The sequence below is a fragment of the Bos mutus genome, chromosome 22 (assembly GCF_027580195.1).
Source record: "Bos mutus isolate GX-2022 chromosome 22, NWIPB_WYAK_1.1, whole genome shotgun sequence".
NCBI classification, from domain to species: Eukaryota; Metazoa; Chordata; class Mammalia; order Artiodactyla; family Bovidae; genus Bos; species Bos mutus.
In genome coordinates, this window is record NC_091638.1 from 54579020 (window position 1) to 54601402 (window position 22383).

General features: G+C 52.0%; 1 protein-coding gene across 8 annotated transcripts in view; it reads right to left on the bottom strand.

The window, feature by feature from the left end:
- Positions 1 to 22383, bottom strand: part of ATP2B2 (ATPase plasma membrane Ca2+ transporting 2) — a 142647-nt gene that overhangs the window by 75194 nt on the left and 45070 nt on the right. For all 8 annotated transcript variants that reach the window (XM_070359201.1, XM_070359196.1, XM_070359195.1 and 5 more), the window contains exons 3-5: positions 11119 to 11316; positions 5252 to 5509; positions 4116 to 4241 (exon numbers count right to left, since the gene is read on the bottom strand). In XM_070359201.1, the coding sequence (XP_070215302.1) occupies positions 4116 to 4241; positions 5252 to 5509; positions 11119 to 11316 (582 nt within the window). The remainder of the gene's footprint in view (positions 1 to 4115; positions 4242 to 5251; positions 5510 to 11118; positions 11317 to 22383) is intronic.

Genomic DNA, 22383 nt, shown 5'->3' on the forward strand with positions numbered 1-22383 from the left:
CCCAAAGGACAGTTATGCAGAGTTGAGAGCACTGGGGAAGACAGCAAGCCAGGGGGACTGCCTGGAGAAGGCAGGCTCATGCAGGCTGTAGGTGGGGAGGGGTTACAGGATGGAGAGACAGGGCCAGCCCAGAGAGGGGGAACGGTGACACATTCAAGATGAAGGAAGAGGTAGGAAAAGGACACATAAGCTGGAGTTGTTCTCCCATTTTACAAGTGAGGGAACACAGGCTCAGAAAGAAGCTTGTCCAGGGTCTCCCAGCCAGTGAAGGGCAGAGTCGGGATTTGAACCCAGGCCTAAGTCACTCCCAAGTCCAGGCTCCTTGGGAGGAGCAGGGAAGGGACCCAGCCCACCATGGGCATCCCTCTGGCTGTACCATGCTAGGTAGGGGCCTCACCTACGTCACACACGAGGATATCACTATTGTCCTCACAGGTAAACCGAGGCTCAGAGAAGTGAAGCGACGTGCCCAAGGCCACAGAGTGAGTTCACTCCAGAGCTCAGATCTGGCTCAGCCTGGCTGAACTCTGCTCTTTCTATTACGCAGTGCAGCCTCCCTCTTCACTCTCACACACACTGCCTGAACCCTAAGGGGTGCAGGGCCTGGGGTGGAGCTGGGCGGACCTCCTGGCAGCCTCAGGCCTGGGCTCCCACCCACTTGGACCGGCCAAGGATGGAAGAGCCCATAAATGTGAGACCTGTTAGATTTGTTTGGGTGGCGGGACTGTGGATGGTCTCGCTGTTTATCTGAGATGCTCTGCGCAGCACAAAACTCAATCAGCATGACAGCCTGTGCCCGAATGGCCGAGTGTTGTGTGATGTCGCGGGCCAACACAAGGGTCCCAGGCGGTGCTGGGGTGCAGGCCAAAGGTGCAGACTTCGTGGAGGAGGGGGCACTGAGCAGATGGGCAGGAGTTAAATGTGCAACGAGAAAGGAAAAGGGCCACCTGGGAGGAGCAAATAGCCCTAGTAGAGGCAGGGCAGAGGAAAGGAAGTAAGGCGGGTCTGTAGCAGAGGTGCGGGTGAGGACGGGTGCACTGAATCTGTGACTCTCACCACAGGGAGGGGCATTGAAGGCAGTGTCTGCTCAGAGCTCCAGCCTCCTCTACAACCACCCCACCCCCAGTCTGTCCAGGCCCTACTTACATACAATCAGTGATGGGGAACTCACTACCACACAGGCAGCCTCTTTTGTTCCTAGAATGGTTCTGACTGTCACAGAATTCTCTCTCCAATCAGCTTGCTTTCCATCGGGCGGACTATGCCCCTCTCTCACCGTCTTTCCCCCGGAACTTGGGCTGAGCCGCCGCCCTCCCTCCCCCTCACATTTCAGGGTGTCGGCTGCAGCTCAGAGTCCATTGCATTTTCTCGAGTCTAGTTCGCCCTGCACTCTGGCCACCTTTCATGGGTCCTGACCCTCCCTGGGTGTGTGGGCTCTGCAAACTTGATGGGCACACTTTCCGTACTGTAACAGGACAGAGCTCCAGGGAAGCCTGCTAGAAACCTGCCACCAGATTGCCAGCAACGAAGCGTCAGCACAAACCGACCGAGATCCCCTGGCCTCGGCACACCCTCTCTGTTCTGCCCACAAAGGACATCACAGGAGACCCTGGCTCCTGTTTCCTGACACCCAGAGGCCCAGGGTCTCCTCCATTTGTCTTGACTTCCCTCCAGGTGGATAGATTGAGACTAGAGTGGCTGACCCTACTTGGGCTGGCCAGCCGACTTCCCATCCACCTCTACCCTATTGTTCTTTTCCAGGGTCTCCACATCTGTGCCCACCCTCATGGCTGCGTGCTGATGCTTCATTCAGGTCAGTGATCCTGAACATTTTCTCTCCCCAGCCTCCTGCCAGGGAACTACCTCTCCTCTCCTCCAAACTGTCTGGAACCTTCATTTCCCATCCACTCAGGCCCAGCACCTCCCCTCGACTTGCACTGAGCCTCATAACCCACCGAGTCACTTCTCTCAAGGGTAACCACATCTCTGACAATCACTTCAGCTCAGAGGTCAGAACAAAGGCCATAGGGCGATGACCATTTACTGAGCTCCCACGTGGCCCTGAGCTCCCAGAGGGCACATATGGCTTTCCATGATCACTCGGCCAGACCCCCGGCCCTTTGCACTTACTGTCCCTCTTTCTGGAATGCTCTTTCTCTCACTGCTCTGCCTTTAGCTCAAATGCAACCTCTTCACACACGCTTTTCCCTGATCAACTAAGATTCCCATCCCCTTCCTCAGGGTCTCTTTCTCACTACAGTGATGTAATGTCTTCACCTGACTTATCCCTATCCGAAACTGTGGTACATATCTGCTTGTTTGTTCCTTTCTTGTCAGTCTCTTTTACCAGATTCTAAGCTTCAGGAGGGCAGGCACCTTGCTTGTTCCATGAACCACTGGCACACAGTAGGTGCTCCATAAGTGAATAATTGAATAAGTTCTTGATAAATAAATGCCCCAGACCCGATTCTCAGTTCTTTTCACCATCATACCCTGTAGACATGCTCCTCTTCCTCTGTAATATTTCTAGGAAATTCCACCCTCCTTTAGACCGCTGTGCCTCTGCTAGGAGGACCCTTTCTCCACAACTCTGCTTGGTGGGCTCCTACTGATCCTTTAAAACCCCACTCAATTCTACCTCTTCTAGATGGTTCTGTTCCCTTGGTTTCCTCACACCTTCCTCACTCCTCTTCTATGGACTTAGCTGTTTGCAACTCTACTCCCTGCCCTCATGCTCCTGCTTACTCAGGTTGGAGGCCTCCAAGGGTGGAGGGTGAGTCTGGATCATCGTGGGGTCAGGGAGGGAGGTATCTCACTGCTCAGCCTGGCTCAGAGCAGCTGCTCAGATGATGTGTGCTGAGCACTGCTGGACAGGAATGCCTTTTTGGTGTCCTGTTCGGGGAAGGTATTTCACCTGACTGCTACCTCACCTCTGCAGGGTCACCCCTCCTCTCTTGCCATCCCCACTGCAGCAGTCAGACCAAGATCTTAAAAATGTAAACGGGATCAGCTTACTGCTAATTCTAGAGAGCACTCATAACATTCAGAACATTTATGAACTCCTGAGCACGGCACACCAGGCCTGACATCTGACCCCTCCATCTTGCTCCCAGTCCTGCCTCAGGGCCTCTGCACTTCCCATTCCTGCTGCCGGTATACTCATCCTCTGGAAAGTTGGAAGACCAGCTCTGTGTCATCATTCACACCTCAGCTTACAGGCCTCCTCGACCACCCCAGCCAGCTGCACTCCATTGTCCTGTTTTATTTTCATCAAGTATCTATCGTTGCTGTTATTCAGTTGATCAGTCATGTCTGACTCTGCTACTCCGTGTACTGCAGCACACCAGGCTTCCCTGTTCTTCACCATCTCCCAGAGTTTGCTCAAAGTGATGTCATTGAGTTGGTGATGCCATCCAACCATCTCATCCTCTGTCATCTCCTTCTTCTGCCCTCAATCTTTTCCAGCATCAGGGTCTATTCCAATGAGCTGGCTCTTCACATCAGGTGGCCAAAGTATTGGAGCGTCAGCTTCAGCACCAGTCCTTCCGATGACTGTTCAGGGTTGGTTTCCTTTAGGATTGACTGGTTGGCTATCCTTGCTGTCCAAGGGACTCTCAAGAGTGTATCTATTACTCTCTGGAATTTCCACATTGTCTGACTCCTAACGATACCACAAGCTCCTCAAGGCCGGGGCCTCATCTGTCTTAGGTCCCAGCCCCCAGACCAGTGCCTGGCACACAGTATGCCTCTAAAACAATGGTCACCAGACTGGTTCTTTCTTGTCCCTAATGGGAATAGACTTCCATGTTCAACTTTCAGAAAACCAATTCGCTAGAAGGTAAGTTCCATGGTGGCGGGGAGGGCAGGAATTCATTGTCAGTTTTATTCACTGGGCTCACCCCAGGGCCTGGAGAAGTACTGAGTACACAGTAGACTTAATGTATGTGTTCTGGGGAAAAGGAGGGAGTTCTTGATTGGGGCCGAGCTGGCCAGAGATTTGGAGCCAAAGACCAAAGGCTCTGAGACCCTCCAGCCTCATCAAGGGGACACGGGCGACCCCGGGGAACGGGGGCAGGAAGCGGCGACGGGAGTGACCCACGGCGGCCGCAGCTCACCTGACAGCAGCATGGGGTCCTTGTCCACCGACTTGCGCACCTGGTCAGACTCCCCCGTCAGGGAGCTCTCATCGATCTTGAGGTCGTTGCCCTGGATGAAGAGGCCGTCGGCAGGGAGGAGGTCGCCTGGTGGGAGGAAGGGCAAGGGGGACCGTCAGCAGGGTCTCAAGGGCTGGAGAGGCTGGAATATTCCCTTCAAGCATGATTGCAAGGAGGAGTCGCCTTCTGGAACAGGCTGCCTGGCGCTCCCAGGGTGCAGGAACCAAGGTGGCATCCATCACAGGCCAATGGGCAGCTGAAGCCTGGGGCCCGGGTGAAGGGCAGGGGGCCTGGAGCGCTGAGGTCAGATCCTGCCTCTATCTGAGCTCAAGTGGGCATGTCCCTCAGTTTCTAAGGTGCTTCTCTTGGCATGGCATGGATTTGGGGCCCAGTTTTCTCAATGACTCATTCTTCTTTGGCCTCAACTATGGTTTGGGGAAATTCTTTGGGAAGGGCCTGTCTTGACTAGGCTGAATAGACCCCAAGACAGGAATATTATCGGAGGATAATACGGCTGGTGAGAAGGGGTCCTCCAACCTTTCCCCCTTCTCTTACCTCTACTTACCTAGGACATATCTCAGCTAAATCCCCTTTGGCACCAGCCTGCTCACTTTCTCCATGGCAGCATCACGGGCCTAGAATGTTTGCTCATTCGTGTCCACTCCTTATAACACCTTCTCTAGCACAGCAACCATCCACCAACAGCCAAATCAGAGAAGGGAAAGGGATTTCCCTTCATCAACCCACTCTGAGTGTTAGTGTTCCTTGGAATACCGGGCTGAGAAGTCATCTGATGATGTCATCTCAGCTTTGAGCTGAGATCAACTAGTAATGTCTGCTAAGGGTAGCCGTTTGGAGAGTGGTGGTACATGTGTCATGCATTTGCCATTTTATGGTTTAAATACATTCTGGAATCCTACCTCCTCCAGAAATGAGCCTTCCACCTCTCCAAGAAGCTCAGAAAATATTTTAGCTTGGGGTCAGCCTTCAGGAATCCACCCTCTGCCCTGGGCCTGCTTCTCTGGGTCTGCCTGGCCCATTCCCACCCCTGCCTGGACTCCAGTTCTAGCACCCAGCTCAACAGTGGGGTCACTTACCATATTTTACCTGGGCGATGTCCCCAACCACGATCTCAGCCACAGGGATCTGGACCACCTGGCCAGCCCGGACCACAGTGAACTTCTGCTCCTGCTCAATGCGGCTCTGCAGGCCCCGGAACTGCTTCTCTTTGCTCCAGTCATTGAAGGCGGTGACCAGGACCACGCAGATGACCGACAGGAGGATGGCGGCCCCCTCGATCCAGCCCGCCTCTGCCTCCCCTTCATCCTCTGCCCCGCCCTGGGCCGTCGCACATCCTGTGCAGAGCGGAAGGAAGCAGGCAGGGCGGGTGAGCCAGGCAGAAGGGGCCTCATGGTAATCTACAGTGCAAGTGCTTTAGGGTCTAAAAGGCAGCTTTGCTGACATCCTTTCCTTCCATTCTTCCAGCAACTGTGAGGCAGGCCTCTAGGCTGGGGCGGGACCTGCTCTCCAACAAGCTGGGTCCAAACCCTGCTGCTGCCCCTTTCTGGTCCTGGGTAAGTCCCTGCCCTCCCTGAGCTGCAGTGTGCTCGTCTGCAAAGCGGGAGTCACTGAGGCCAGGCTCCAGGGGAGGAAGGTAAAAGCTCCAGGCAGCGCTCGGCACACAGGAGGGTCTTACTGGATCTGAGCCTCCAATACACAGTGAGGATACTGATACTCTGAGCCACTTGTGTGACCTACAGTCTGATGACTACATGGTACCTACAAGGGCAAGAAAGTAGAGGTGTGGGTTCCTTTCACCACTCGGAGCCACCAGACCCTGAGAACACCTCCTGCTGCTCTGGGGCAATCAGGGGAAAGAGAAGAGGAAGGGGAAGAAAGAGAGGTGTGGGTGGGTCCTGCTGAGGTCACCTCTGGGCTCCCTTGGACTGGGGCAGGGACAGGATCTGGGGATTGTGACCACAGGATCTGGGGAAACTGCAACTGCCCTCCTCAGACCCAGGGCTTTCTAAGGTGTGTCTGCTCACTGTCTGTGTGACTTTGGGGAACCCACCTGGCCTTCCCTCTAACTGTTCATCAGTAAACTGGAGAAACTACTTCTGAGGTGGTTACCAGGGCCTGGCATCAAATACGGACTCTCAAAACTGGTCAAGTCACAAACATTTTCTAAGCACCTATTATGTGCTGGGCACTCTGCTGGCTCTCTGGCACTAAGGGAGTTGTCACGGCAGGGAGCTGGGAGCAGGGGTTATGCCTATCCTAGCCCTGCCATGAAAGTGCTTTGTGACCTCCAACAAGTGTCTAGAGGTCTCTGAGCCAAGAAAGCAGACAAGGAGGGGTTCTGGGTACTGCAGGGCAGTCTAGTGTTAGTCCGTCACCAGCACCGTTTTATGGCTTCCCAGGTGGCACTAGGGGTCAGGAACCTGCCTGCTAATGCAGGAGACATAAGAGATGCGGGTTTGACTCCTGGGTTGGGAAGGTCCCCTGGAGAAGGGCATGGCAACCCACTCCAGTATTCTTGCCTGAAGAATCCCATGGACAGAGGAGCCTGGGGGGGTGCTACAGTTCATAGGGTTGCACAGAGCTGGACATGACTGAGCAACTTAGTACATAGCATCACTTTACACGTAACTGATGCAGCCTACGTCTGCCATGGTGGGGATGGTCCAGGCACCATGGAAGGTTCAGAGCGCAGGCTGGGGCCTGGGTGTCAGGGAGGAGTGAGTCACAAAGTTCAAGAACTCCGTTCTGTAGGAGAAGAGTGTATTCAGCTGCCCTTGTCAACCCACTGTGGCCTAAGCTGGTGTCTCAGCTAGAAGAAGTGAAGGGCAGTAGAAACAACCAGAAGCTTGGCGTTCCAAACCCAGCCCTCCTGCCACCAATCTGTGTGACCTTAGGCAAGTCCTTCCCCTCTCTGGGCCTTGGTTCCCATCTCGCTAGGATGGAGGCGACCCCAAGCATCTGAGAGCAGGGTTGTGGGGCACCACTCCGGGAGCCTGATCTGTGTTCCCACTGACCCCCTCTCCCCGCTGCCCGCTGAGTTCTAAGCTTGCACTACACAGGGTCACCTGAGGTCACTTATCCGGGTGGCACTGACTCAACCTGGTCCCTTTCTGAGGAAAGGCAGCCGACGGACAGGCACGCGGGCTCGGGGGCCAGAACGCCTTGGTCTGAGTCATGGTTCTGCCGGTTCCCGGAGTCTGCCCTCGCAAGTCATGTAGCATCTCGGGGCCTCGGTTTCCTGGGTAATAAGAGTATCTGCCCACAGGGCTGTCGTGAGGGTCAAGTGAGTACCAAATGAACTTTTACCCTAAAAGCTCCCAACTAGAGGTGGCTCTAAAAACAGTAAATATTACCCTCCTCATCATGCTTTTGTGTTGCGCCCTTAGCTTTGCTCGAAGCTTATGCAAGAAGCAGTGTACCATCTTCTTCTCTATTTTCTACAAAATTTCTGCAAAGAATGCTGCCCATTATGCATCTCTCATAATGGCCTGGGCTTCCCAGGTGGCGCGTGGTAAAGAATCCACCTGCCAATTCAGGAGACGTAGGAGACGCCGGTTCAATCCCCTGGATGGGGGAAGATCCCCTGGAGGAGGACGTGGCAACCCACTCCAGTATTCTCGCCTGGACAATCCCATGGACAGAGGAGCCTGGTGGGCTACAGTCCATGGGGTCGCAAAGAGTCGGACACGACTGAAACAACACAGCACGCTCGCACATAAGGTCCTGTGTGTAAGTTCATCCCACAATTCATTGTCAGGGGGTGTACTATCTTCTCAAAGAACTACCTTTCCTCCTAACTGATAACTTGAGCTATGCAAATCACCCCAATTCACTTTCTGCTTTGGTTGCCAGGCAGTTCAAAGTCAAATTTATATCTCAATCAAGGGAGCAAACTTATTTGCTTTAAATCCTCTTTGGAAAGAGGTGATTCAGAAAAAAGGAATCAACTAGTAATATTCAGTTCAGTTCAGTTCAGTTCAGTCGCTCAGTCCTGTCTGACTCTTTGTGACCCCATGAATTGCAGCACACCAGGCCTCCCTGTCCATCACCAACTCCCGGAGTTCACTCAAACTCATGTCCATCGAGTTGGTGATGCCATCCAGCCATCTCAGCCTCTGTTGTCCCCTTCTCCTCCTGCCCCCAATCCCTCCCAGCATCAGAGTCTTTTCCAGTGAGTCAGCTCTTTGCATGAGGTGGCCAAAGTACTGGAGTTTCAGCTTCAGCATCATTCCCTCCAAAGAAATCCCAGGGCTGATCTCCTTCAGAACGGATTGGTTGGATCTCCTTGCAGTCCAAGGGACTCTCAAGAGTCTTCTCCAACACCACAGTTCAAAAGCATCAACTCTTTGGCACTCAGCCTTCTTCATAGTCCAACTCTCACATCCATACATGACCACAGGAAAAACCATAGCCTTGACTAGACGGACCTTTGTTGGCAAAGTAATGTCTCTGCTTTTGAATATGCTATCTAGGTTGGTCATAACTTTCCTTCCAAGGAGTAAGCGTCTTTTAATTTCATGGCTGCAACTAGTAATATTAGGTAAAAAAAATAAATAAATAAAGGTAGCTGACCAGATAGACTTGGTTATCCAGTTTTTCAGGAAATTTTGGCGTGGGAGAGAGTGGGGTAGCAGCCGTACAAGGAACCTCAGGGACCACCTCCTCATTTGGGCAAATAAGGCCCATAAAGATTATTTCCTATATTTAGTTTTCACTTTTTATTTGCTTGCCTGAAGCAGTGAACCTAGAAGGATCATCTATTTATGAAGCACATTAAGACGCCTAATAATAATTAATAACAAAGTATTTGTACTTTTCTACTAATGCAAATCAGATTATAAAAATCTAACAGCAAAACAATATATCTTATGTAATCCTACATAGCCCGTGGTTTATGTGTATATATTTATCAGTCTGCCTGTCTTTCTATTTACGTATAGATGTGTAGAGGGATTCAGGCTTAAAAACCTTCGCCATGATAAAGGGAAGCTGCATGGAGTTGGTGAAGTCTAGCCCTTGGCAGGTGCTCAGTATTTGGAATGAAAGGAAGAATGGAGGCTGAGGTTTTCTTTTCTTAAAATAGAAGTCTAGTTGATTTACAATGTCATGTTAGTTTCCGGTGTATAGCCCGGTGATTCAGTTATATGTACATATCTATTCTTTTTCAGATTCTGTTTCCTTATATGTTATTACAAAATATTGAGCGGCGTTCCCTGTGCTGTACAGCAGGTCCTGGTTGGTTATCTATTTTAATGTCTATTAGTGTGTATATATTAATCCCAACCTCCTCACTTATTTATGAGGTTTTCCATTAGGGCTCCCAAGTCCTGACTGAGAAAGTAGGTTTACTCCAGAACCCTCCCTGGATGAGTGGGGCAGTACTTCTTCCACCCACCAAGCAATGGCCCCATTCAGAACCCAGGGCACATTTCAGGATGTCCTCTCAAGCCCGAGACGCGTCACGTGGCCAAGCGTGCTCAGCATCAGCCCCACCAGGGTGTGCTGGCCCTGAACCAAGCAAAGGATCGCGACTGAGAGTCCTCCTCCTGCAAGGCACCGAGTGTGAGATCCCCGCCTCACACTTGCAGGGAAGGAAGCCCAGGGTGGTCCCCCGACAGCGGCAGCAGGCCCAGCATCTTTGCGCGCCCTCTGTGTGCCAGGCTGTCCACATGCCCCTCCACCACCTCCTTGTTAGAGCCCCTCCAGGTGAGGTCTGTTGCCCTGTTTAGCAGATGGGGAAACTGAGATTCACAGAAGGAAAGTGACTTGCTTAAGGGCCACACACAAACAGGATGTGGCCGTGCTCTGAAGTTTGCGATCCCTGTTCCAGAATATCAGCTGCACAGGGCTCTGACGTCATCATGGCTTTTCTCACAGTTGGGGGCCTCTGGGAGCCCAGTGTCGGAGCTGAAACAGGATCACTCAGAAGCTAGAGCACCCAGAGGGCAAGGGGCCCGAGGCTGACACCGTGTCCAATGGAGCATGGATGCTGCCCATAGGTGGGCGATTCGGAGGGTCTGTCGTCAGCTGTGAGAGTGAGGAGCCCACAGAGAGCAGCTGGATAGAAGTTTGGGGTCACTCTCCCTTGGATTCCATTCAACATAACCAGAGAGTGGCCATAAAGAAAGGCTGAGCGCCAAAGAATTGATGCTTTCAGAACTGTGGTGCTGGGGAAGACTCTTGAGAGTCCCTTGGACAGTAAAGAGATCAAACCAGACAATCCTAAAGGAAATCAACCCTGAATATTCACTGGAAGGACTGAAGCTGAAGCTCCAATACTTTAACCACCTGATGTGAAGAGCTGACTCATTGGAAAAGACCCTGATGCTGGGAAAGATTGAAGGCAGGAGGAGAAGGGGACAACAGAGGATGAGATGGTTGGATGGCATCAGTGACTCGATGGACATGAGTCTGAGCAAGCTCTGGGGGATGGTGAAGGACGGGGAAGCCTGGGGTGCTGCAGCCACGGGCTGCAAGGGCAAGGAATGGGACACGACTGAACGACTGAACAAGAGCGTGGTCTGGGCAGTCGTGTCTTTAACAAGCCCCACCGCAAAATCTCGGGGCTCTTTCTTAGCTGGGTGACCTGGAGCAAGTTAATGCACTTCCCTGTGCCCAAGGCACATCTTTAAAATGGGCGTAATCATGGCCCCTATGTCATGGGGTTGTTAGGAGGACGGTATCTCGGCCTGGAGTTCGGCACACTAAGTGCTCGACAAACGCTCACCCTGACGTGACCATGGTTGACCAACCTCTGTGTTTCCCACATGGGAGAAGGGGGGCCAGGCACTCTCAGCCCCGGTCCAGCTCAGCCACCCACTGCCCCTTGGCCTCAGTTTCCCAGCCTGGAGGGAACGGTGGCCTTGAGCCCCCAGGTGCCCCGAGGTGTGGCCGGGCATGCGTGCTGCAGGCCAGGAGAGGGAGGTCCCAGGTGCCGTCTTACCTTCGTTGCTCTCGCCGGGCGGGTGGTAGAAGGAGAGCCCCAGGGAGATGATGGCGGCGATTTCCAGAATGATCAGCGTCACGTCCTGCAGGGCCTCCCACACGAGCTGCAGGAAGGTTTTTGGCTTCTTTGGAGGTATAAAGTTTTGCCCAAAAATTTGCTTTCTCTTCTCCAGGTCTGGAGCAGTGCCCGGCAAACCTGAGGACAGAGTGCAGAGAGGTTGGCCTGGGGGTCCTGGAGAGACACACATGCCCAGGAATCACTCCGAGGAGGGCGGCCGCGTGGCAGGGGGAGAGAGGCAAAAACAAGGCAGAAAACCAGCAGGAACCCACCAGGAGCCGGCGCCCAATGCTAGCTTCCACCCAGAAGATCTCCTGAACGGCATCACAGCGTGCTGGAGTTGGAGGACTGGGGCATTCTGCTGTTCAAGTTGCAGGGGCCCCAGGGTCCAATATCTACCATCATAGACAAGCTATCACATCACAGGGCCTAGGACTCCAATAGTTTTTTGTTCATCCCGTTATTCATTCAACCCGTGTTTCTCTGCACGCCTGCCCCATGCGGGTGCTGGGGGAGTCCTGCGAAGGGAAGAGCCCCTTGCTCAGGAATATAGGAGCTTGGTGGTCCTGGGATCCTACAGTCTGTGGTTCAGGGGTACAGGAGATGGACATACCTCTGAAATGGGGTTCTGGGTGCTGAGCCTCTTCTGATGTTCATAGTAAGACACCCACCTACTGCCTCCAAGAGCCAGACTGGCTGAGAGCTGCAGAAGAGCCTGAGGGTGTCCTGTTCCCAAGGAGACCTTCCCCCATCCCACTGGCCTTGCCTATCAGTACAGGAAGTGCTGAAGATCCACTGTCCTGCCTGTGCAGTGGGAGGAAGGGAGCTTGAGCTGGGTTATGCTTCTTTCATAGATGGGGAGATGGAGGCCTTCATGAGACCCAGCCATGGCACACTCTTGGGACCGGAGGACCCAGGCTGGCCCTGTTCTAAGCACATGGAAAAGTTGCCCCCAGCTTCCCGTGCCGGAATGGCTAATATGTGTTCACAGTGAAAAGCATTGGTCTGTCAGGCACGTCCAACTCTTTTTCGACCCCATGGACTGTAGCCTGTCCATGGATTCTCCGGGCATGAATACTGGAGTGGTTTGCCATTTCCTTCTCTAGAGGATCTTCCCGACCCAGGGATCGAAGCTGCATCTCCTGCACTGTAGGTGGGTTCTTCACCACTGAGCCCCCAGGGAAGCCCTCAGGTGAGGATATTGGGTCATTGTTGTTCAGTTAAGACAGTGGTGTCATTAATCACGACATCCTGGAGGAGTAAGACTGAAGAGATGAGTTTTCAGTGAGAAGGAGAGGAGGCTGGTCAAGGAGAGGACAGGCACAGCGGAAGGGCTGTGTGACTGCAGACAACCCACTTCTCTCTGGACCTCAGTTTCCTCATATACAGCACGAAGGATGGACTTGGCTGAAGGGCTCAAAGTGGGGACTGGTGGCTGTGGCAACCTTATATCCAAAGACAGTTGTTATGGAGACTTACAGGTAGGAAAGTCCACCTGGCCCAGGCCACCGGTCATGCCCTTCCCAGGAGCAGAAATTTAAAGTCTCCTCACCCTCAGGCTGAAAATTAACAGTGCCTATTTTGGGAGGAAAACTACCAGGCTGGTGTGAGAGATGAATGGTGCTGGAGATTCAATTTAGATTAAAGGGCATCTCACCATTTAGTATGTTAAAAATTAAAATACTGTGTCAAATATCCGCGGGACAAAGCCAGGAAGGCCTTGAAAATTCAGAGACCCAAATGCAGTTGATAGCAGACACTGTGTGGAACCATAGATTTTCGAACCTGAGTTTCTCTTTGTACAAGGGTGAGGAGTCAGGTTTGCGGATGAACTTGGGCTGGTTGTTTCATCCCCTGGAAACTCAATGTTCTCATCATTAAAATGGGAGCAAAGTAAGCCCGAGGCTGTGGTAAGCTGTACTCCACAGAGGAAGGGGCGTGGAAGCTCTCTGTGAACAGTATAGGTGAGGCAAGTGTGTCCTCACGGTGAAGAAATTAAAAAATGCCCCAGCATGTGGCTCAAGTCTTCTGCTGGAGTCAGAATTTGTATGCTATTAATTATGTACAAGAAGAGAGCTGAGTGCAGAACGTGGGTTCTTGCGCTGAACAGGAATGATTTGTTGTAACGGCCGCTTGTGTCATTGGCTACCTGAGGAAGCTTTGCCCCCAAAGTGCATCTCTGTCCAGCTGTACTGGACACACACTGGCTTTTCCCCCAGGCTCTGAGGCTTTGCCCTGGCCAGGTTCTTGGTCACATGCGGAAGCAGTGCCCCTAGCGTGTGTGCGCACATGTAGACATGGCCCACGATGAGATCAGCCGCTCGTGAGCACCCACAGACACTGTGTCCCTCCAGCCTTCGTGATACACACGGACATACATCTCCCCACGGATTTAAGTCCCTGAGCTCAGCTGCATCTCCACCCCATCTCTGTTGTAGGAATTCCTAGACCCATGAACCCTCTCAGCTCACGGCTCTAGAATTTCTATGTGAACAGGAAAGTGCGTGTTGGTGGGAAGGTTGGGATTGGGTGGTGAGGATCTGGTGGGAAGGTGGGTGGCCAGGAGTTGATCTAGTAGCTGTGAAGATATCAATTATCTGCATCAAAGAACTGAGGGGTCCAGTGGAGGTGAAGGTGCTGAATGGGGTTGCCAGACAAAATACAGGATGACCAGTTAAATTTGAATTTCAGATAAATAGCAAATAACTTTTAAGTTATGTCTCCTATAATATTGGGGACACGCTAATAAAAATTATTTTTTTATCTGGAATTCAAATTTCACTGGATATCCTATACTTTTCTTTGTTAAATCTGGCAACCCTATACCAAAAGCACTCCACCCTCTCCATCCCCTGCCCCAGGTTCCCCCTTTGCTGGAGCAGGACAAGTCCTGTGGTCAGCCAGTCTCATTCTTCCATTTGGCAGGTGGAAAAGTGAGGCCCAGGGATGGGGAAGTATCTTGACTCAGATACAGTGATTCAGCTGCAAAGCTGGGGTTGGACTCCTGACTCCTGGCCCAGGCCCTTTTCACCAAAAGGTTCTCATCTTGCTCATTAGCTTAAAAAAAAAAAAAACTGAGCCTTAATGTACACACAAAATTATGGACATTTCACATTCTCTCTCCATCAGCATCGTTTAAGAGATTTGATTCAAACTGTCCTTTGGTGACCTCCGAGTAGCCTTTATCTCATCCTTTTGGCAGAGAAGACAAAGGCTCCCCACTCCAGTCCTCTTGCCTGGAAAATCCCATGGACGGAGGAGCCTGGTAGGCTGCAGTCCATGGGGTCGCTAAGAGTCGGACACGACTGAGCGACTTCACTTTCACTTTTCACTTTCACGCATTGGAGAAGGAAATGGCAACCTGCTCCAGTGTTTCTGCCTGGAGTATCCCAGGGACGGCGGAGCCTGATGGGCTGTCGTCTATGGGGTAGCACAGAGCCGGACACGACTGAAGCGACTTAGCAGCAGCAGCAGCAGCATCCTTTTGGAAAAAAGGAGGCCAGAAAAGCCGCTTTTCTCTCCGTCTGTGAAGGGGTCTTGACGGTTGAACACAGACATCCGCGATGTCATCACGAGAGGTGCAACATCCCTGTTGGTCCAGGACGGGGCGCTCTGCTGAGCGGCTGCCTGCAGCCTCAGGGAAGCTTCCAGAAGCAGAGGGACCAAATTCTAGCCTCAACCTGCCACTTGGGCAAGTGACACTCCCTCAGAACCTCAGTCTCTTCAGCTGTAAGTTGGGGCAGAGGGGAGACTCGCTGTTTCTGCCTGCTGGGGTGCAAATGAAAGGCGCACAACTATACGAGAAGTGCCTGGCACACCGAGGGGCCCAGAATCCGGGCAGAAAGCCTCTGAGCTCAAATGCACCCTCACACGACACTGACAGCAGCGACAGAGTATTCACGTCTTTTCATTGTCTATGACCTCGAGTGACCCCTTTAGAGATGCAGGACGAACTCGTCTGCCCCACCCCACACCATCACCCCATTCCCTCCAGTATGCTGGGGCTGCAGACAGAGGGGGGCTAAGTGCACACATCTGTGCTCTCGGGGATCATCACTTAGCACATGGAGCTTGCATTCACCTCTGGCCAGTCTATAAGACAAGGATTACAAACTCCATTTTGTGGATGGGAAAACTGAGGCTCAGAGAGCTCAAGTGACTTGCTCAAGGTCACACAGCTCAGCCGGGACTGGACCCCAGGTCTTTGAGAATCCACAGCTGGGCTATTTCTATGTCATGCCAGGGCGCCTATTTCAGGGCCCAGCAGCTAAAAGTCAACAACTCCACCATTTCCCCTGTTCTGGACACAGCCTTGAGCTATAAACACAGACTTGGCAACAGACAAGAGCTAACTCCCAGGGATTCCAGGCACCTGAAGAAAATGGGAAAATTTAGTCACCAGGCTCGGAGTTGTTAAATATTTGTGTTGTCACTGCAGTGTGGGTACCTCCATTAGCATAAATAAAAGTCTTACATTTTGAAAGGAAAAAAAAAAACACACGAGTCCTTCAAAAGCTATAACATTTATAGAAAAATGCATTTCCGTCTTTGGAAAGTGAGTGGGCTAAATCCACTGTGGTGCATCCAGTCCATTAAATATTATGCAACAATTAGAAAACACAATCCATTTATATGCATTAATACAGCAAAACTGAGTGAAAAAGGCAAGTTGCAGAGCAATGTGTACAGTTTGATTCCATTTATGCGAAACAGAAAACTCAGTAAAGCCATAGTTTATATTTCCTATAGGTACACATATATGTAAATATGTAGCAAAGGTTCTTTAAGGATCTGCTCCAAACTTATGATGGTGGAACTTCTGGGGAGGAAAAGGGCAATCTGATTGGTTGCAGTGGCTGGGACTCTAACTTGGACTAAAATATTTTTATTTTAACCCAGGAGAATGTATTCATGTTTTATTTGAACGATTCAAAGTTTAATTTATAGGGAGAAATCAATACGTACTATAAGAAAATGTACACTTATTTCCATACAACCTTTTGATATGAGGGGCTTTCCAGGTGGTGCTCGTGGTAAAGAATATGCCTGCAAAGCAGGAGACAGAGTTTGAAGATCCCCTGGAGAGGAAATGGCCCTCCTTTTAGATATGAGCTTGGAGACAAATATTCCTGGGTTAAAAACTTGGCTTCATCACTACTACCTGTGTGTCCCTCCACTCAAAGGAATACTTAACTCTGATCCAACCACTCCCCTTCACTGCCTGCACATCAGTCCAGGAGGACTTCGGTTAGGCACCTTCAACCGATTCTCCACCTGGTGGTCAGAGGGATGTTTTAAAAGCATGAAGTGCACTGTGTGAATGTCAGGCCCTTGTTGAAGATGCTCCAGGGGCTTCCGTTGCACAGACAGACATCTACTCTCCTTGCCAAGATCTGGAAGGCCCTGGACAGTGGGACCCCTTATTTCTTCTTAAGTCTTATTCCCTCACCCTGCCAACACACCACAGCGCCACCAGCCTCTCTAGTACAGCTTCAATACAAGTGCTCTCCTGCCTCAGGGCCTTCGCACATGCTGTTCCTGCTGCCTGGACTGCGCTTCCCTCTCAATCACATTGAACTCGGCTAAACCTGTCTCTCTGTCCCCTTCAGATTGAACCTGTTTCTGAATGTTCTCATAGCTCACCGAACATCCCTTTCATTTTTATTACTTTAATCATTAATAGTGTGAAAGTGAAAGTTGCTAAGTCATGTCTGACTCTGCGACCCCATGAACTATACAATCAAAAGAATTCTCTAGGCCAGAATACTGGAGTGGGTAGCTTTTCCCTTCTTCGGGATCTTCCCAACCCAGGGATCAAACCCAGGTCTCCCACATTGCAGGCAGATTCTTTACCAGCTGAGCCACAAGGGAAGCCCAAGAATACTGGAGTGGGTAGCCTAACCCTTCTCCAGTGGATCTTCCTGACCCAGGAATTGAACTGGGGTCTCCTGCATTGCAGGCGGATTCTTTACCAACTCAGCTATCAGGGAAGCCCCATTAATAGTGTAATTGAGTGCTAAGTCACTTCAATTGTGTCTGACCTTTGCAACCCTATGGACTATAGCCCGCTGGGCTCCTCTGTCCATAGTATTCTCCAGGCAAGAATACTGGAGTAAGTTGCCATTCCCTCCTCCAGGGAATCTTTCTGATCCAGGGATCAAACCTGCGTCTCCTGCATTGCAGGCAGATTCTTTGCCACTGAGCCCCCTGGGAATCCTCCAAGGGGATAACTGGTCCCTATTTCCTCAGGTGATGAACATAATGGACGCAGCATTGCACTTGGTGCAGGGAACATCTCGAGGAATGAAAACCATTGCTGGCACTATTATTATCTCATAAGGAACTGTGGCAAGAGTTTTTGTGCCCCAGCCCCTTGGTCCTCTATGACTCCACACTGCAGCCAATGGCAGGCAGCTCCGGAGCACGCTGGCCACACCCTTCACGTGTCCTCCAAATCTGTCTTCAGCTTCAGGGCTCTTCCTGCAGCTGGGGGTTCATCGGGTGCCACTAAGCAGGGGGCCCAGAAGTGACGAGAATTACCCCAGACTCCAGTGGGACTGGGAGTCAGGATAGATGCTCCTATACCCTTGGAGGGACAGTTCTCAGGTGCTTCCCACATGCTCCCTGCCAAGGTCAAGTGGGTCATAGCCCTGGTCCCCTGCAGCGTAATCAGGTCACCAGCACACCCCCAATGGCATTTCTCTCTTCCCTGCTTTCTTGCTCTCTCACTCCTGAGATGACTCCTAAACATACCACCTGCATCCCACCCTTGGCTCACACTCTGCTTTTGGGGAACCCAAACTAAAAACTTTCCCTGGTGGCTCAGATGGCAAAGAATCCACCTGTGATGTGGGAGACCTGGGTTCGCTCCCTGGGTTGGAAAGATCCCCTGGAGAAGGGCATGGCAACCCACTCCAGTATCCTTGCCTGGAGAATCCCCATGGACAGAGGAGCCAGGTGGGCCACAGTTCACGGGGTCGTAAAGAGTTGGACCTGACTGAGCGATTAATACACACAAAAACAGGTCATGAGGAGTGAATGTGTGAGGCTGGGGCCTGGCGTCCCATCTTGATCTTCCTCTAATCACTCACTGGCCGTGTGACCCCGCTGGGCCTCTCCTTCCTCTCGACCAAGGAGCTTGGACTAGTCCTCTAAGGGCCCTTGTTGCTCAGAAATTCTGAGATCCACTTCTCCTATAATTGTATCATTCATTCATAAAGCCATTAAGCTTCCATGAGGGGCCTTCTAAGCCTGCCGGGTGAGCCTGTGGCCCGACAGAGGTGCTGCCCACTGTCGGAGGGGGCGAGCCTGCCCTGCGTGAGGGGGCAGGACAGCTACAGGGCAGCCAACTGAGGAGGCCCCTTTGACGGCAAGCCTCTCATCTCGTCTCGCTGCCTCCAGCGTGCCTGCGCTCCCTCGGCCTGGCCGTCTGCATGCCTGGCTGCCTTTCCGGCCTCACCCTCCTGGGACGGGTCACAGCACCTTCCTCAGGAAGCTGCCCCTGGCTGGCCTTACTCTCATCTAATGGCCCTTCCATGCAGCTTACCTCCCCACCACCCCCCTTACGGAAGTTATTAAGTGGTATTTCAACTGACTCCTGGGATTACTTAATTTTGAGCTCCTGAAAGGCAAGATCTGCGTCAGTTCATTTTGTGTCCTTGGTTATGGCTGGCAGGCAGGAATCACTCACCGTGTGCCCGTGGAGGAGGGAGCGGGGGAGGAGGGAAAGGGGGAAGGAGGGAGAGGGGGGAGGAGGGAGAGGGGGGAAGAGGGGGAGGGGCGGGGGTCCCAGCTGGACCCACACTTGGTACTAGCAGAGAGCAAACAGCACGGAGCAACAGCTCTAATGCTAAATAACAACACAGACACGAAACCCTCTGGCTAAACCACTGGTCCTCGCCATCCTCACAGGCCACACTTAGTGCTTACTCCATGCCAGGTTCTAGGCTAACAGTGTTCATGTGTGCAGACTCACTTAATCCCCGGCGTGGCCCCTTGAAGGGGACACTATTATCATCCCGTCTTACACACAGGTAGGAAGCGGCAGAGCGGGAAGGGACCCCAGGGAAGCTGGCCCGAGTCCCGTCCTGGACTAGAGCGTGTGTGGCCTGACTCCTCCCTTCATTCGCTTGCCGGTTCCTTCGCTCGCTGAACGGTGGCTGTGCACCCACCCGCACCGGCATCTCAGCAAGCACCGGTCACACACTAGTGGGGCAGGAATGGCCCTCCCCCCTGGCTCTTCTACACCCACGTGGTCGTCTAACCGTGCAATGCTGTTGCCACACACAGACTCAAGCTCTTCTGGCAGCCGGCGAGACACGCACTTATTCATTTTGACCCTCTGGGCACTGAGTTGTGTGGTCACGGCCTCCAATGACTAACGGTGGCTCCAGCTGTTCCCCTTTCCGCAGCTGTGTGACCTGGGACAAGTCACGCACCTTCTCTGGGCCACTTGGGCTATAAAACAGGGAGATCCCGCAGGCCCCCAGAGACCTGAGGAGAGGGCTATCTAAGGCGATGCCTGGCCCGCAGTGCTTGGCATAGAGTAGGCACTGGTGACACAGTGGTAAAGAATCCGCCTGCCAATGCAGGAGGCACAAAAGACATGGGCCTGGTCCCTGGGTCAGAAGATCCTCTTGGGTAGTAAACGGCAACCCACTCCAGTATTCTTGCCTGGAAAATTCCATGGACAGAGGAGCCTGGCGGGCTACAGTTCTGGCTTACAGTCAGACAAGACCGAACACACACACACACACACACACACACACACACACACACACGTGTACGGGTTAAAGGACTTCAGCTGCAGAAGCTGATAGCCTTGTAACACCCCATGGAGGAGGGAGATGATGAAGAGGCCTGACTGAGTGCATGCAGCCATCAGAGGCATGAATAGGACAGTAGGACTGGAACCCCAGTCTGGAGATGCCAAGACCCCACGCCCCTGTTGCTCTGCGACACAGGCTTCTTCAGGACAGCCTAAGCATTTGCACCGGGAACCTATCATTGATGCTGTTGCTTCCCCACACTGTCGCGCATTCTTTTATACTTTAAATGTTCTGTGTGTCTCTCCAATAACTTGACAAAGGCCACCTCTGTCACTGCCCGTGCAACAGAAGAAGGGTCAGCATCACTGTTGTTTCGGGGGCCGGGTACTTCCTGTCCCTTTGCTCAGAGGACTGGTGTGGTGCCAGCTGCAGCCTCGAGCTGGATAAAGATGCTGGACTGACCAAGTGTTAGTTGCTTGGTTGTGTCTGACTTTGCAATCCCATGGATTGTGGCCCGTCAGGCTCCTCTGTCCATGGGATTCTCCAGGCAAGAATACTGCAGTGGGTTGCCATTCCCTTCTCCAACAGATCTTCCTGACCCAGGAATTGAACCTGGGTCTCCCGCACTGCAGGCAGATTCTTTACCATCTGAGCTACCAGGAAAGCCCATGCTGGACTGACCAAGGCTCAAGCTAATACTGAGAGCAAGGGGACAGCTGTGAAAACACACCCAGTGACTCCAACTGGAGCAGCCATAGTGATCGTCACACCATTTACTGAGTCCTGGCAAAACCCAGTGAAGTTTCTCTCTAGACATGCGCCATGTTCTCTATGAAGTGTGTTCTTATTTAGAAGTGTGTTGTTTTGGGAGCATGTGCTTCCCTTAGCAAGCCTTTCTGCAGTTGTGCTAACCCCAAGCCCGGGAGAAGTCACTTGTGTCTGCTTTTGGGAACCTCATTCCTGTGATGCTTGAGGGCGGCCAGGTCCTCGGCCAGCCCTGCCATGCCAGTCCTGCTGGGGGGTGAGTCCGCCCTCCTCTGGGGGAGAAGGGGCAGTTGCTCTGCTGACCAGCCATGCAGAGTCGGGAGCAGGCATGCTGGCAGGTTGACTACAATGTTTTCTTGGAAGATAACAGAACACACTCTTTTTCCAGCTGTTAAGCTGGCTGTGAAAGAGGAAGGGTCACCGGGGCTGGTCACTGGTGAGACCATAGCTGGCTCTGAGGCTGGCTCTTGCCCTAATTTGCTGGGAGCTCCATGGTGAAGACTGTCCTGTTACCTCGAATAGAGCCCAACACATAGTAGGTGCTCATGAAGCAGGTGCGGCATGAAAGGCTGGCAGGCTACAGAGTCCACGGTAGGAGAAAAGTATGTTCCTTAGGACCTTTACCAAACAATAAAACTGAAGTCGGTTGAGACTAGTCAGGCTTCTCAGGAAAGCTGTCAAACTGTACCTTCAGAATATTATTCTTCATAAGAATGGATGCATTGTCACTACTTGGGACAAATGAATAATAATAGCTGGGTGTGTGATGCGTGCTAAGATGTTTCAATCATATCTAACTCTGTGACCCATGGACTATAGCCTGCTAAGCTCCTCTGTCCATGGGATTCTCCAGGTAAGAATACTGGAGTGGGTTGCCATGCCGCCCTTCAGGAGATCTTCCCAACCCAGGGATTGAACCCATGTCTCTTAAGTCGCCTGCATTGGCAGGAGGGTTCTTTACCACTAGCTCCACCTGGGAAGCCCAAGAGCTGGGTAATTTTGCTTAAAAAAGAGTTCCTTTAATACAGATGGTAATAAACACATGAAAAGATGCTCAACATCGCTCATTGTTAGAGAAATGCAAATCAAAACTACAGTGAGATACCGCCTCACACTGGTCAGAATGGTCATCATCAAAAACTCCACAAAGAAGTGTTGGAGAGGGAGTGGAGAAAAGGGAACCCTCCTGCGCTGCGGGTGGGAATGTAAATCGATATAACCACTATGGAAGACAGTATGGAGACTCTTTAAAAAACTAGGAACAATAATAAAATGTTGGTGCTGTTCAGTCGCCCAGCCGTGCCTGACTCCTTTGCAAAACCACCATTCAACCCAGCAATCCCACTTCTAGGCACATACTCTGAGGAAACCCAAACTGAAGAAGACACATGTGCCCCATCGTTTGCCGCGGTTCTAGTTACAGCAGCCAGGACATGGAAGCAGCCTAGATGCCCATCGACAGATGGACGGATACAGAAACGATGGCACACATATGCAATGCAATACCACTCAGCCGTGAAAAGGAACGCACCTGAGTCAGGTCTAGTGAGGTAGGTGAACTGAGAGCCTATTATACAGACTGAGGTAAGTCAGAAAGAGAAAGACAAATATCGTGTATTAATGCATATATGTGGAATCTAGAAAGATGGTACTGATGAGCCTATTTGTAGGG